Source organism: Meriones unguiculatus, chromosome 12 (genome assembly GCF_030254825.1).
Source record: "Meriones unguiculatus strain TT.TT164.6M chromosome 12, Bangor_MerUng_6.1, whole genome shotgun sequence".
Lineage (NCBI taxonomy): Eukaryota > Metazoa > Chordata > Mammalia > Rodentia > Muridae > Meriones > Meriones unguiculatus.
In genome coordinates this window covers 86,308,490-86,322,772 of record NC_083360.1, presented here as the reverse complement: position 1 = coordinate 86,322,772, position 14,283 = coordinate 86,308,490, and the positions used below count along the sequence as shown (strand labels likewise).

The window sequence follows — 14,283 nt, the reverse complement described above, 5'->3', positions numbered from 1 at the left end:
TACATAAAGAGACTGTCTCAAAAACAAAACAAAAAAACCTGGTCTACTGAAAACAAACAAGTCAGTCCTTTTTTGACTTTTAGAATTCTCCTCAGAGTAGACTTTTAGATTTTGTTGTTGTTGTTGTTGTTACACACATGCGTGGTCCATAATTCTTTTTGTCTTTTTTGGGGGTAGGGGTGAGGAGTTGGGTTAGGGTATTGTTGTTTTTCACACTGGCCTGGAGCTTACTGTGTAGTCCAGGTTAGCTTTGAATTTATGATTCTGCCTCAAACTCTTAAATGCTCAGATTCAGTTGTGAGCCACCATTCCTATATTTTCTGCAAATTAGTGGCTAGGTTTGGAGTTTAGTTAGGTTAATGTTTGGTCCCTTTGGCAAAACCTGTACTTGTTGTCCTCTTTGACTGGGCTGTCAAATGTGTGGTCTTCTCTTCCTGTAACATCCGCAGTTACTGGTGTTTGGTATCAGGTTACTAAGTCATTGGAGATTGTATAATACCTAGATCTGGTCATTCACTGGAGAACATTATGATGTCTTAGTCATTGTTTGTGCATTGTTTGTGTCTGTATATGCATGATGTGTGTGTGTGTGTGCCCCTGGTGAGTATGTAAATGTTAGATTGGTTCCTAACTTGGGTTTTGAGGATCACACTCAGGTCACTAGGCTTGCATGGCAAGCACCTTCACCCACTGAGCCATCTCACCAGCCCTGTATCTTAATCATTTCTTTCTCTCTTGCTTGTTTGATTACTTTATAGTCACTTCTTGTCTGTATTTGGTTGCATAGTGGTCTCTGAGCCACATTTAATATAATTATAATGATCTGTAAGTTAAGTTTAAGTTGAATAAACCTTAGGGACCTTGATAGGTTTGGGGAAATTAACAGATTATTTGATGGGCACATATTAAGTGCTCCTTCTGAGTCATTCATAATGCTGTTGGTCACTGAAGTGGGAGGGCCATGATAACCAGGAAAAGACATTTGGGGGAACCTGGTTTAGATTGGTATGTCAAGACAGGCTTTCTCTAAAGACAGGCTTGACTTGACAGAGGAAGGACGAATACAACTTAGTGAAGCAAAGAGAGAAAGAGTTTTAGAGTGGGCAGTGTGGGATAACCCTCTGCTGAGATAGAGCTTGGCTTTTTGAAAGGCCAGGGGAACAACATGCAGTGCCAGTAGTGTGAGTTAAGGGCAGGGGTTTACCCCAAGAGACAGCCTAAAAACGGAGGCAGCAAGTCTTCTAGAATGTTAAATGTCGAGATTTATTCCATGTGCTGTGTAGAAAATACTACCCACAGGCTTGTGCTGGTCTAATCCGTTGTGCATCTCTGAAGGGTGGTGGCTGTGTGTGGGTTACAAAGCATCATTCCCGTTTGTTTCAGGCCTTCCTTGGTTGTGTTATAGAATGCTGATGTGAAGATGGAGAAAAGTAGAGATGAAAGGACTCTAAATGCTCCTCTTTTGGTGTTCAAAGGTGTCTGGAGAGGCCAACGAAACTCAGATCGCAGAAGCGCTGAGGCGGTACAGTGAGAGGGCATTTTTTGTCCGGGAGGCTTTGTTTCATCTTTTTAGCCTGACTCATGTGATGGAAAAAACAAAGCCCGAAATTTTAAAGGTAAGAACAAGAAACTGGTGATGGAAAAATCTGAAATTACTTTTCTGGTGGGTTTTTTTGTATAGTCTTTGACTTATTTATTTTTATTTTTAATGGGCTTGATGATCCCAGTTTTAGTTATTAGTTATAAGAAGTTAATTGCATTTACTACTGAAGTTTCCAGTAGTTTCCTTAAGTAACGATTCCCAGTGCTATTTAATCACTTCAGACCAGTACCCCCTGTGATGCTTATTATAAGAGAGTGGACGTAGAGGAATGGCATAGTGTACCGTTTTGTGTGTAAACCTTGTGTACTTCCCACTCAGGGGAGCGTTTTAGAAATAGAGAATTAGAATTCCATGAGGTAGGGTGGCAGGAGAGATTGCTCATTGGGAAAGAGCATTTACTGGGCAAGCATGAAGATATGAGTTCAAATCCTAGCACCACATTAAAAAAGAAAAAAAACCAGTGTGGCTTTGGATGCCTGTATCTCCTGAGCTGGGGGCAGGTGGGGTAGGAGGTCACCAGAGCTTGCTGGCACCAGTGTTGGTCCACAGGAGACCCTGTCTCAGGATGGAATGCGACACAGCAAGACAACCAGTGTCTTAAGTGGCCTCTGCCAGAGCCTTGGCAGCGTGTTCAGCAGTAAAGAGGAGATGTGGGGTCGGCCACTAAGGTAAAGCAGCACATACACACACACACACACACTTGGTAGATGAAGCAAGGCTCCAAAACTTTATTTTTTTCTCTTAGTCCTTATATACGTTAATGAAATCCCCCATGCAGGAAAAAATCACAATACAATCATTTCTTTTTCTTTAAAAAAGATTTACTTATTTATTATTATTATACAGTATTGTGCCTGCATGCCGGAAGAGGGCACCAGCTCTCATTACAGATGGTTGTGAGCCACCATGTGGTTGCTAGAAATTGAACTCAGGTCCTCTGGAAGAGCAGCCAGTGCTCTTAACCTCTGAGCCATCTCTCCAGCCCCTACAATCATTTCTTAATCATGAGTTTAAATTGTACATGATGATTACAGTTTGTTTGTTTTTTTCACCTCTGAGGCAGGGTTTCCCTGTTTTAGCCCTGGCTGTCCTGGTACTCACTCTGTAGACCAGGCTGGCCTTGAACTTACATTGATCCACCTGCCTCTGCCTCCCTGAGTGCTGGGATTACAGGCGTGTGGCACCGCCATCCAGCTAAGTTTCATATTTAAGAATAAGCTATCGTAAGCCCCACATCTGATTTTGCTTTTCTTGAGACAGCAGAAAAGGAGACTCTTCCCTGTGCATGCCGCATAGCTCTTAAGTCCTCACGGAGCACCGACGCTCTTCAGCAAGCGTGTCATTACAAAACCAGGAAGATCGGACATTACCGTGGACACACAAGTTGTCTTTTTAAAAAACTTTTATTCATTTATTTCTATGTGCATTGGTGTTTTGCCTGAATGTGTATCTGTACAAAGGTGTCAGATCTTGGAGTTACAGACAGTTGTGAGCTGCCATGTGGGTGCAGGGCATTGAGCCTGGGTCCTCCCAAAGGACAGTCAGTGCTCTTAGCCACTGAACCATCTCTTTAGCCCTCCCTCCAGAACTTCAGTCCTAACAGTGGGCACTGAACCGCAATTACTCTCTTTGATCATTAGCCTGTGGGTGAAATTGGGCTCACCGTGTTCTTGCTTCCTGACCTTAGCAGACCTTTCATTTAGTAACTAGGAGTCTGTGTGTGTGTGTTTAAATTTTTATATTATGCCCTAGGTTTTCTGCTACAAAGCAGCCGGCAAAACACCCTGACTTGATTTAATTAGTTGTACAAAAAAAGCACCCTGACCCATTCTTTGTAACCATAGGTATACCTTAATTTTTCTCAGAAATCTCCAGCTAAGTCATTAATCTGAGCAGCACTGCTTTTTGAGAGATCACTGCTGTGATGCATTGTGATTGCATTGCCCCGTGGGGAAGTAAACCCCCACAAGGATGTTCATGCCAGGCAAAAGACAGGGTGACCAGGGCAGCAGCAAATTCAGTAAGGGCTCACAGCAGCAAAGGCTCTTCTGGACACAGGACCCCGTGGGCCTTTGCTTCTCCAAGGTATACTCATCGTGGCTTTGCTGACCAACTGGTGAGTTGTTTTCTTCAGGCTGCAATACTGACTGCAGCTCCTTCTGCTACATATAAGTTGAAGGAAAGCTTCTGCTGTGTGAGACCCTGTCTAAGGAAAACATACTAAGCTAGATATAATGACATACACTGTTTAATCTCAACACTCAGGAGGGAGAGGCAGGTGGATCTCTGTGACTTTGAGGCCAGCCCAGTCTACATAGTGTGTTTCAGGTCAGCCAGAGCTACACAGTGAGACCTTGTCTCAAAAAAAAAAAAAAAAAAAAAAGTTACATTACTATAGATCTCTGTGTGTAACACACTGTTCAGATTCTTGCCTCTCACATGTGTGGTCCCGGGTTCAACCCTTAGAATGACCCAAAAAAGGAATATTGTGGGGAGTACGATGGCCCAGCAAGTAAAGGAGCTTGCTGCTAAGCCTGAGGAACTGAGTTTCATCTCACGTGTTGGAAGGAGAGCTAGAGGTGTATTCAGCTGGACATGGTAGCATTAGGTTCAACTCCAGCATTCCGGAGGCCAAGGCAGGAATACAGGTTCACTCCAGGTGAGCTACACAGCAGGTTTGAGAACAGCCTAGGCTTCATAAGGAGAGCTTGGGTAGGGAGATGGCTCAGCATTAAGAGTGCTTATTGCTCTTACAGAAGATCCAGATTTGATTCCCAGCAATTGGTGGATTACAGCCATCCATCCATCCATAGCTCTAGTTCCAGGTAACCCATCAGGCATGCACACAGGTTAACCATCCATATACATAGAAGTAAAATAAATGTAAAGTCAAGCGTGGGTGTGTGCGATTAACCCTGGCACTTGTGAGGCAGAGGCAAGCAGATCTCTTTGAGTTCAATGCCAGCCTGGTGTACAGAGCAAGTTCTAGACTGGCCAGGGCTATTTAGTGAGACCCTGTCTCAAGAAGGAGATGGTGGGTAATTAGAAGAGCATGTTTACTCTGCCCAGTGTGTGTGTGTGTGTGTGTGTGTGTGTGTGTGTGTGTGTATCTTAGTGGCAGAGTACTGGTGTCTGATCTCTAGCACAAACATTCATAAATAATAATAACTAAGGTATTTATGAACACAAGAAATTTAGATTTCATAAGGCTATATGGGCCTCAGGGATCTTGGCCCCAAGATAACTCTTATGCACATTTAGTTTTGAAATCCTGTGAGTGGAAGACTTTATTTCATACTTCATTTAGTGGGCACAATCCAAAGAAGTAAATTTTTGTTTTTTGTTTTTTGTTTTACAGATTATGAAACTGAGGGCCTATAAGGTTAGGAAACTATAAGTCAGTGGCAGAGCCAGAACTGATTTGATCTCCTAAAATATCTTAAATTTTTCAGTGGATTACTTGGATAGGAACTGTAACATTTTATTATTTTCACTATTATCTGTCACTCCCTCCATATAAACCAGTAGGTGCTGGTAGTTGCTTTGTCCTTTTTTTTTCCTTCAAGTTATGGTCTGTCTCTCTCTCTCTCTCTTTCCAGGATACAGTTTCTCTGTGTAGCCCTAGCTGTCATAGAACTCACTCTATAGACCAGGCTGGCCTCCAACTCAGATCTGCTTGCCTCTGCCTCCAAGTCCTGGCGTTAAAGGCATGCTCCACCACTGCCTAGCTCCAGTTTTGATTTCTATGAAACTGAGCACAAAGAATTAGATCTCTAGTCCTGATTTGAAGTATTTACTCATTTATTTAGAGATTAAAGCTCATTCATATAAGGAGTTTTGCTGTAAAAGAAAACAAAAAAATGGCAATTGATTAAGAAAACAGCATTAAAGGAGAGGGTTTTTTGTTTTGTTTTGTTTTTTAATTTTTAGATGGGATCTTTCTATGTCACTCAGCTTCGCTTCAAATTTAACAAACTTTCTGCCTCAACCTCCTGCGTGCCCAAATTGCAAGCATGAGCAATGCTCCCACCCCACCCCCCTTTTAGGTTTTTTGAGACAGTTTCTCTGTGTGATCCTGACTGTTCTGAACTTGCTGTGTAGACCAGCCTGGCCTTGAACTCACAGAGATCCTCTTGCCTCTGCCTCCTGGGTGCTAGGATTAAAGGAGTATGCCACCATGCCCACCCTGCGCCCTATTTTTTTAATAGGTAAAAAAGTAGCTTTTTAAATATGCTGATCTTTCCAGTTCAGGATTTTAAAAATGACATAGAAACAATCATTTTCTTGAGTTGACAGACATGGAAATGGCCTGACATACATGGAGGGATCAGCTTTAGAGAGGCTGGCAAAGATCATTTATGGGTTGGCAAGGTAACGCGTATGTCTGTATCCTGTTACGGAGAATACATGGCATAGCTCTTTTCCAGTTACTTCAGTTTTTGCTTCATGCAGTTGAAAGCTAGGTTTTCCAGGACTGGTCTGAGGGCTCAGTGGTTAAATAAGAGCACTTGCAGGCAGCTCACAACTGCCCTAGCTTCAGCAACACCCCCTTCTAGCCTCTGTGGGCACATACATCAGTAAATAGATTTGGGGGGTTTTGTTTGTTTGAGACAGGGTTTCTGTGTAGACAAAGCTGGCCTTAAACTCTGAGATCCACCTGCCTCTACCTCCCAAGTGCCGGCTTTAAAGGTGGGCTCCACCACTCCCCAGCTGTAAAATAATTTTTTAAAGATTTATTTAAATCTACCTGCATGCACACTTAACATCAGATCATGTTATAGATGGTTGTGAGCCACCATGTGGTTGCTGGGAACTGAACTCAGGAATGGAAGAGCAGACAGTACTCTTAACCATTGAGCCATCTCTCCAACTCCTAGAAAATAAACTTTAAAGAAAGCTAAGTTTTGGGCTGGAGAGATGGCTCAGAGGTTAAGAGCACTGTCTGCTCTTCCAGAGGTCCTGAGTTCAATTCCCAGCAACCACATGGTGGTTCACAACCATCTATAATGAGATTCGGTGCCCTCTTCTGTCATGCAGATGTATATGCAAAATAGAGCACTCATGTAAAATAAAGAAATAAAAAAAAAAACAAACACGGAAATATTTAAAAAAAAAAAAAAAGAAAGCTAAGTTTTTAGCTGAATTGAAGATTGGAGAGCACTTTCAAGGGAAAGAGGACAAGTGAAGAATGATTGTTTAGTCCAGAAAGAGGATGGGTTGTACTGTATTCAGCACTGTCAAGGGAAGGGATGTTTGAGAATTGAAAATAAAAATGGCCTAGGCTCTTTACATATGAACATGTCTTTGAAGTTATTCTGGAGCCACAAGGAGACTTCATTCTATGCTGAGGGTTTACGTTTATGAGGCGAGTTACGAGGACTAACTGCTTTTTTCTTTTTTCAGCTGGTGGTTACTGGGATGAGAAACCATCCTATGAATTTGCCTGTGCAACTGGCTGCAAGTGCCTGTGTGTTTAACTTAACTAAACAGGACCTTGCTTTAGGCATGCCTGTCCGGCTCCTCGCTGACGTGACCCATTTGCTGCTCAAGGCCATGGAACATTTTCCTAATCACCAGCAGGTGAGTACATGTACACTTAGGCGCGCACACCTACACACACATACATACACACAATATACATGCATATACACACAAACTTACAGACACATACTTACATATACACACACTTTAAAAAGTGTGATTTAGTATTTAGATAGACATGCTGTTATGTACCTGTAGTCCCATCTACTTGAGAGGTTGAGGCAGGAGGATCACTTTAGCCCAGGAGTTACAGGCCATCCTGCTCAACCTAGCAAGACTCCTGTCAAAATAAAGAACCTCCTCCCGAAAGGAGAGTTTCAGCTCCTGATGTTACTCTGATCATTTTCTTGAGCTGTTTAAATGAAATGTCATAGGACCTGGAGGGGACTTAGAAGTGCTGTCAGATCAGTGTATGAACAGGGACAGAAAGACTTCAAAGAGGTGACGGAGTCATGGCTTGAAAAATGGATAATGAAAGCAGTGGCCCTATATGGGAATGGCAAGCCATTCCAGGGAGGGCAAGTTGCTTGTGACCAGAATGTAGGAAGGGCAGTGTAGGATTAGGCCAGTGAAAGCCAAATTTGGTGAATGGCAGTATAGAAAACTCTTACATACTTGCATAATTGGGACTAGAGCCACAAAAGTCAGAATTCCAGCTGGTCAGAACACTTGAAGAATGTAGCAAATGTCATCCTCTCTGTTTGCTTGTGGTGTTTTGCAGAGAGAATAATATTGATTCGGCCCAGTGACTACTAGTTTTAGCTATTAGCTCAGTTAAGATTAATGTCCCTTTCTTCAGTTTAGAATATGTGCCCCTTTGATGAGCTCTGCAGTTCAAACAGACGAACCCACTATGTGACATGATACAGCATGTTCTGAAAAGCAAGGCAGGTTGCACAGCCCTCATGTCTAACATCTGAGACTGGAGCTGGCCACAGTGGCTCATGCCTGAATCACAGCACTCTGAGGCAGAGGCAGGCGGATCTCTGAAGCCAGTCTCGTCTACAAAGTGTGTCCGGGTCAGCCAAGTCTACGCAGAAAAACCCTGTCTCTGAAAAGCAAAAACAAAAACAAAAAAATCCGAGACTGAAAAAAACAACTTTTGATATCTATATGATACTCAGAAAGCTTCCTATTTCAGGAATAGGATTTTCCTATTTTGTCTGTTCAGCTGGTAAAGTTCCTGACAGTGTTCCCAAATCTTAATGCTGTCCTTCCTACACTCTGGTCCAAGCACTATTCCTACCTATTCCTGTAATAGGTCTACCACTTTTCCTGACCATTTTTCAAGATAATGGCTCCAGCATAACCTGCTCTTTGAAATCTTGCCTTACACCAACAGCTCTGAATTCTGTTTTCTTTGCTCTCAGACACTTTCAGCTAGGCAGTACTGCACTACTGGGAGTTCAGGAGAGGCAGTTAGGACAGTTTAAAACCAGGCCAGCTTCCTGCAAAATGTAAACACTTAGGCCTAGTACTGGGGCCTAAGAGAACAGCTGAGTTGAGAGTGCTTGCCTTGAATATACAAAGCCCGCATTCCCTTCTCTGGGGATAGTGCATATACTTGCTTGCCTGTAACCCCAGCACTTCAGAGGTGAAAGCAGGAAGAGCACAGTTTTAGAGCCTTGCTGCATGAGAACATGACTCAAAACTAACAGCGGGGTGAGGAGTGGGGTGAGGTCGGGAGGGTTGACTTAGTGGGTAATATTTGCTCTTACGGAGGACCCGGTCTTGGTTCCCAGTACCAACATGGAGGCTCACAGCCTCTGAGGGATCCACCTCCATCTTCTGGCCACTGCAGATCTCAGGCATACATGTTGTGTGTATGTATGCACACGGGCAAACCACTCATAAAATAAAGATCTTTCTTAAAGTTCAGGGGCTCTCAAGGATCATAATTTAATGTACTGATATAAAACCTAAATAGAATTTCCATGTTTAAAATTACAAAAATTCCTGAAAGAGTCAATTTATTCTTGATAGCAATTTTAAAGAACTGACTTAAAGAACAAAATTTTGGTCAAGTGTGATGGTACACACCTTAATCCCAGCACTTTGGAGTCAGGGGCAGATTGATCTCTGCTAATTTGAGGCTGGCCTAGTCTATATAGCAAGTTTCTAGGCAGTCAAAGCCACATAATTGGGAGATTCTGTCTCAAACTAAGAAAAAAAAAATGTGTTTTTCAAGATTTAAAAACAGTGATGGGAGCTGGGGATAGAGTTTAGTTGGGCTGTTTGCCCTGCAGCCATGAGCCTGGGTTCAGTCAGGAGCCCTTCGCGTGCACATACTCTCCTCACACACATTTAAACAGAATTTAAAAAACTTAAAGACTGTCTTCGGCCAAAAGATAACACAATGATGTTCTATTCAGTTTTTTTTTTCTCTCTCTCTCCTTTTTAATCCTTTAGTTACAGAAGAATTGCCTCCTCTCCCTTTGCAGTGACCGGATTCTTCAAGATGTTCCATTTAACAGGCAAGTAATAGCCTAGCACGAGTTCAGTCCCTAGGACCCACAGTAGAAGGGCAGAGGTGACGCCCTCAAGTTGCCCTCTAACCCCCATATGCATGCTGTGTGAGAATGCGCTCACACGCACATAAAAATAACTGATTTTTAAAGTTCTCAACAGAATATGCCTAAAGCTGTGATGTAGAAATACTAAAATGTTTTCATTGGTAAAGATAAAATGCCAGTTTTTCTACATAGTGTGTGTGTGTGTGTGTGTGTGTCTACGTGTCTACGTGTGTACGTAATGTGCATGTGTATCAATGTGAAAGCCAGAGGTTGACGTTGGGTGTCTTCCTCAATTGCTCCTCACCTTATTTTTTTGAGACAGGGTCTCTCACTGAACCTGGAGTTCACGGAGTGGGCTAGACTGGCTGGCCAGCAAGTCCAGGGATCCTCCTGTCTCTGCCTCCCATGTTAAGATTACAGGTATGCGCTGCCATGCCGAGCTCTTTTACGTGGTGGCTAGGGGTTCAACTCAGGTCCTCACGCTTGCACAGCAAGCTCTCTACCAGCCGAGCTGTCTCCTTAGCCCCGATGCTCCTGTTTCTCTTCCATTGCTGTCATTTTGATGAGTGCAGTGGTGCAGGCCAATAATCACAGCAATTCAGCAAGACTCTGTCTTCAGAATAAAAACCAAGAGCTGGGTGTGGTAGCAAATGCCGGTAATCCCAGCACTTGGAAGGTGGAGGCAGGAAGATCAGCAGTTCAAGCTCATCCTTGGCTGAACAGAGCGCTTGAGGACAGCCTGCGCTACATGAGACCCTACCTCAAAGACATAAATCAGGGCTGGCAAGATGGCTTAGCTGGAGAAAGTTCAAACTCTAGAACCCACAGTGGAAGGAAAGAACTGATTGTCCGAAGTTGTCGTCTGCCAGCTGCATGCACACTCATACATATCATAGACAAACACACACTACTAGTAAGTAAAGTAAAAATAACAGACAATATAAATAAGTAAAATAAAGAGCTGGGGACATTGCTGTGTGGTAGAGCACGGGCCTAGGTAAGGCTCCAGGGCCATCCTTGGTCCCGGAAAGAAGCCAAAAAGGCAACATTTCCAAAACACTAACTGCCGATTTGTCACTCTGTCATTAAGAGGAAGTGTCCCTTCTTTCCCACACACTCAGTTGTACCATCATCCCTCACCTGGCTCCCTGGTGTCATGCCTGGATCTCCAAGATTGAGGAAAGTCTCTTGTGTTTTCAGGTTTGAGGCTGCCAAGCTTGTCATGCAGTGGCTTTGCAACCACGAAGATCAAAACATGCAAAGGATGGCCGTCGCCATCATCTCCATCCTGGCAGCTAAGGTACCTGAGCTTTGCTGAGCACCCCTAAAGGCAGCTGTCTCTCAATGCAGCCACCACTGCCCCGTCTGTGCCCCAGAAAAGCTAGCCACCTCCCCACTAGCCTGCCTAGTTAACTGTTAGGTATTGCAGAGCTGGAGGCGGGGGCTATTCCAGGCTGGCCGTGAAGCTGGCATGGTGTCAGAGTGAGCGCAAACCAGTCAATTCTGAACGCTTGCTTTATTTTGTGTCTGTTCCAGCTCTCTACGGAACAAACTGCACAGCTTGGTGCTGAGCTCTTCATCGTCAGGGTGAGTTCACTGTCCCTCTTTTTAGGCCACTTGGTAGAGTGTGGTGTCGTTTTTAAAAAGCTTTTAAAAATGCGTTTAATGTGTACGGGTACTTTCCTTCCATGTATATCTGTGTAATATGCAGAGGTGGCCTGGTGCTTCTGGAAGTCCGAAAAGTGCATTGGATCCCTGAGGGCTAGAGTTACAGATGTTGTGAGCTGCCATGTGGTTGCTGGGAATTGAACCCAGGTCCTCTGGAAGAGCAGCCAGTGCTCTGAACCAGTGTGCCATTCTCCAGTCCCTGACAGGATTCTTTTCTTTTCCTGACAAGTGGTGTGGTGTGTCTTGTGAGTAGGTGTGGGTGCCTGTCCCTGGGGCTCTCAGCAGGGCCTCACACTTGCGAGGTCAGCTTTGTACTATGGAACCACCCCGATCCCAGCCTCTTTCTCTCTCTATTTCTTAATTATTTCACTTTTTCTTCGTGTTTGTTTATGTATGTATGAACATTTGCACACCAGAAGAGGGCATCCCATGAGACTGGGGTGATAGATGGTCGTGAGCCACCGTGTAGGTGCTGGGAATTGAACTCAGGACCTTTGGAAGAACAGACAGTGCTCTCAGCCACTGAGCATCCCTCAGGCTTCTTCACCTTTCTACATGAAAATACTCAACTTGTTTTGTTTTTTTAATTCACTTGTAGAGTAAGAGATTGATGCCTATGCCAGGCTTGTATTATTTTCTGTTTTCTGTGTATGAGTCTTGCCCACGTGTATGAACGTGTACCATGTGAATGCCTGGTGCCTGCAGAGGTCAGAAGATGGCAGACAGCTGGAACTAGAGTTAGGGGTGGTTGTGAGCCTCCATGTGAACGCGGGGAGTCAAATCCAGGCCCTCTGCAGAGAGCAGCCAGTGCTCGTTAGCCCCTGAGCCATTGCCCCAGGCCAGATGCCCTTTTTTGGTTTTTGGTTTTTTAGGTGTAGCTTTAGTCCTTGGCAGATGCAAACAGCTGTGAGCTAACAGTCAGTCCAGGGCTCCCGTGAAGAGTGCTTGCTGTTCTTGCAGAGGACCTGGGTTCAATTCAAAGCAGCCATTCTGAGTGGCCCGCATCACCTGCAACTCTCCTTCAAGGGGACACGCTGCTCTCCTGGCCTCCATGGGTAGCTGCTCACGTGTGGCACACACGTATACACTTAGACACACACATATACACATAAAATAATATTAATTTTATTGGAAATAAAAATAAATAAAAAGAGCCATTTTTGGAGTCAGGCATGGTGGTTCCTGCCTTTAATCTCAGCACTTGTGAGACAGGCAGGTGGATCTCTGTGAGTTCAAACCAGACTTGGCGAGGTCTAGGCTATCCCAGGCTACTTATGAGACTGTCTCAGTAAGAGGGCTATCTCAGCAGTGCTGGCTGAATGTACATGAAGAGATTGTAAGAAAGCAGTCTACTTGATGTGTTTCACGTGTGCAGAGGCAACAGTACTGGTGGTGACAGCTAAGTCTGAGGTTTTGAGGTTGAACCCAGAGCTATTCTTAAGAGCTGGGGCTGACAGTATGTGCCACTGTGCCTGGCTCGCAAAGTGCATTTCCTGGGCTAGTTAAGATAGATGTAGTTTACAAGAAGACACGTTAGAGCCATCACTATCTTATTACCCAGTGACACCGCTGTGTGTGTGGCTCAAGAGGGACCTGAGGTTGTGACTGTCTTCCTGCTGCAGCCTCTCAAGTCCCAGGTGTTACAGCTGTCTTTTCCTTTTTTCTTAAAGAAAACTCGAAATTTTTAGAATTGGGCCTTCAAATTCTTTTACCAAGTTGATTGTGACCAAATTACTTAATATTTCTTAGGTTTAGTTTCTGTCCCTTTAAAACAGCACTATAGGTATCATTTACTGTAAGTTAATAAGGACTACTTTGTTTTCCCTCATTCTCTCTTTCTTTTTTGTTTTGTTTTTTAATTTTTCCAGACAAGTTTCTCTGTGTAGCTCTGACTGTCCTGGAACTCCTTTTGTAGACCAGGCTGTCCTTGAACTCAGAGATCCACCTGCCTCTGCCTCCGCAGTGCTGGAATGAAGGTGCACCCCCGCCACCAACACTGACTGGCTTCCCTTTTCCTTTTTTAAAGTTCCAGGTTTTATTTTAATGGTACATCCACTATGACTAACATAGTTGGTTCAAGACCAGTGAGATGGTTCAGCAGGAAGCACCTCTTTTTGAGGAGCCACCTTGCTAGCCCTAGTTTGTTTTTGTGTTGTTTCTTGAGGAAGTATCGCTATTGCAACCCAGGGCTAGTCACCCTGACACAAGCTACAGTCACTGCGGAAGAGGGGCTCTGCATGGAGAAAATGCCTCCAGAAGATTGGTCTGGAGGCAGTTGCCTAGTGCACTTCCCCTGTTGGTGGCTGCTGAGGAGGGGCCTTACTCACTGTGGACGGCAGACCTTCAGAACACACAGTGCTCGGGCTGTATTAGAGAGCAGCGGCCGAGTGTTCCTCAGTGGCCTCCTGGCTTTCCTGGATGACAGACTGTAGCTGTCAAGTGAAATAGACTTTCTTCTCCAAGTTGATGTCGGTCGTGGTGTTTCAGCACGGCAGCAGAAACACTCACACAGCAGCAACGCTGGCCAAGTCACGATCCTCCTGCTGGAAAGAGAACCAACTCCTCGGAACTGTTTCCAGAGCGCTGCACACGCGCTGTGGCATGGGGGTGCCCACACCCACACTGAATAAATAAATACAGTTTATCTTTTTAGAGCACTTACAGGGAATGCTTTAAGCGAGGAGATGAGTCCTTGTGGATTTGTGGTCATTGGTAATCTCATTATGATAATTCATAATGAAAACTTAATCCTTTTTTTCTTTTAGCAACTTCTTCAAATAGTGAAGCAGAAAACGAATCAAAATTCAGTGGATACGACATTGAAATTTACTTTGAGTGCACTTTGGAACCTCACAGATGAATCCCCAACCACGTGCAGACACTTCATTGAGAATCAAGGGTTGGAGCTCTTCATGAGGGTTCTAGAGGTTAGAGCGGGCCTCCCTGACTGTTTGGACA

The 14,283-nt window shown here is 44.2% G+C and overlaps 1 protein-coding gene across 1 annotated transcript in view; it reads left to right on the top strand.

Annotated features, from left to right (window-relative positions):
• Zyg11b (zyg-11 family member B, cell cycle regulator) overlaps positions 1–14,283 on the top strand; it is a 52,867-nt gene that overhangs the window by 26,835 nt on the left and 11,749 nt on the right. The window contains exons 4-9 of the mRNA XM_021661079.2: positions 1,476–1,616; positions 7,007–7,183; positions 9,554–9,618; positions 10,858–10,957; positions 11,194–11,244; positions 14,091–14,252. Coding sequence (XP_021516754.1) covers positions 1,476–1,616; positions 7,007–7,183; positions 9,554–9,618; positions 10,858–10,957; positions 11,194–11,244; positions 14,091–14,252 — 696 coding nt within the window. The remainder of the gene's footprint in view (positions 1–1,475; positions 1,617–7,006; positions 7,184–9,553; positions 9,619–10,857; positions 10,958–11,193; positions 11,245–14,090; positions 14,253–14,283) is intronic.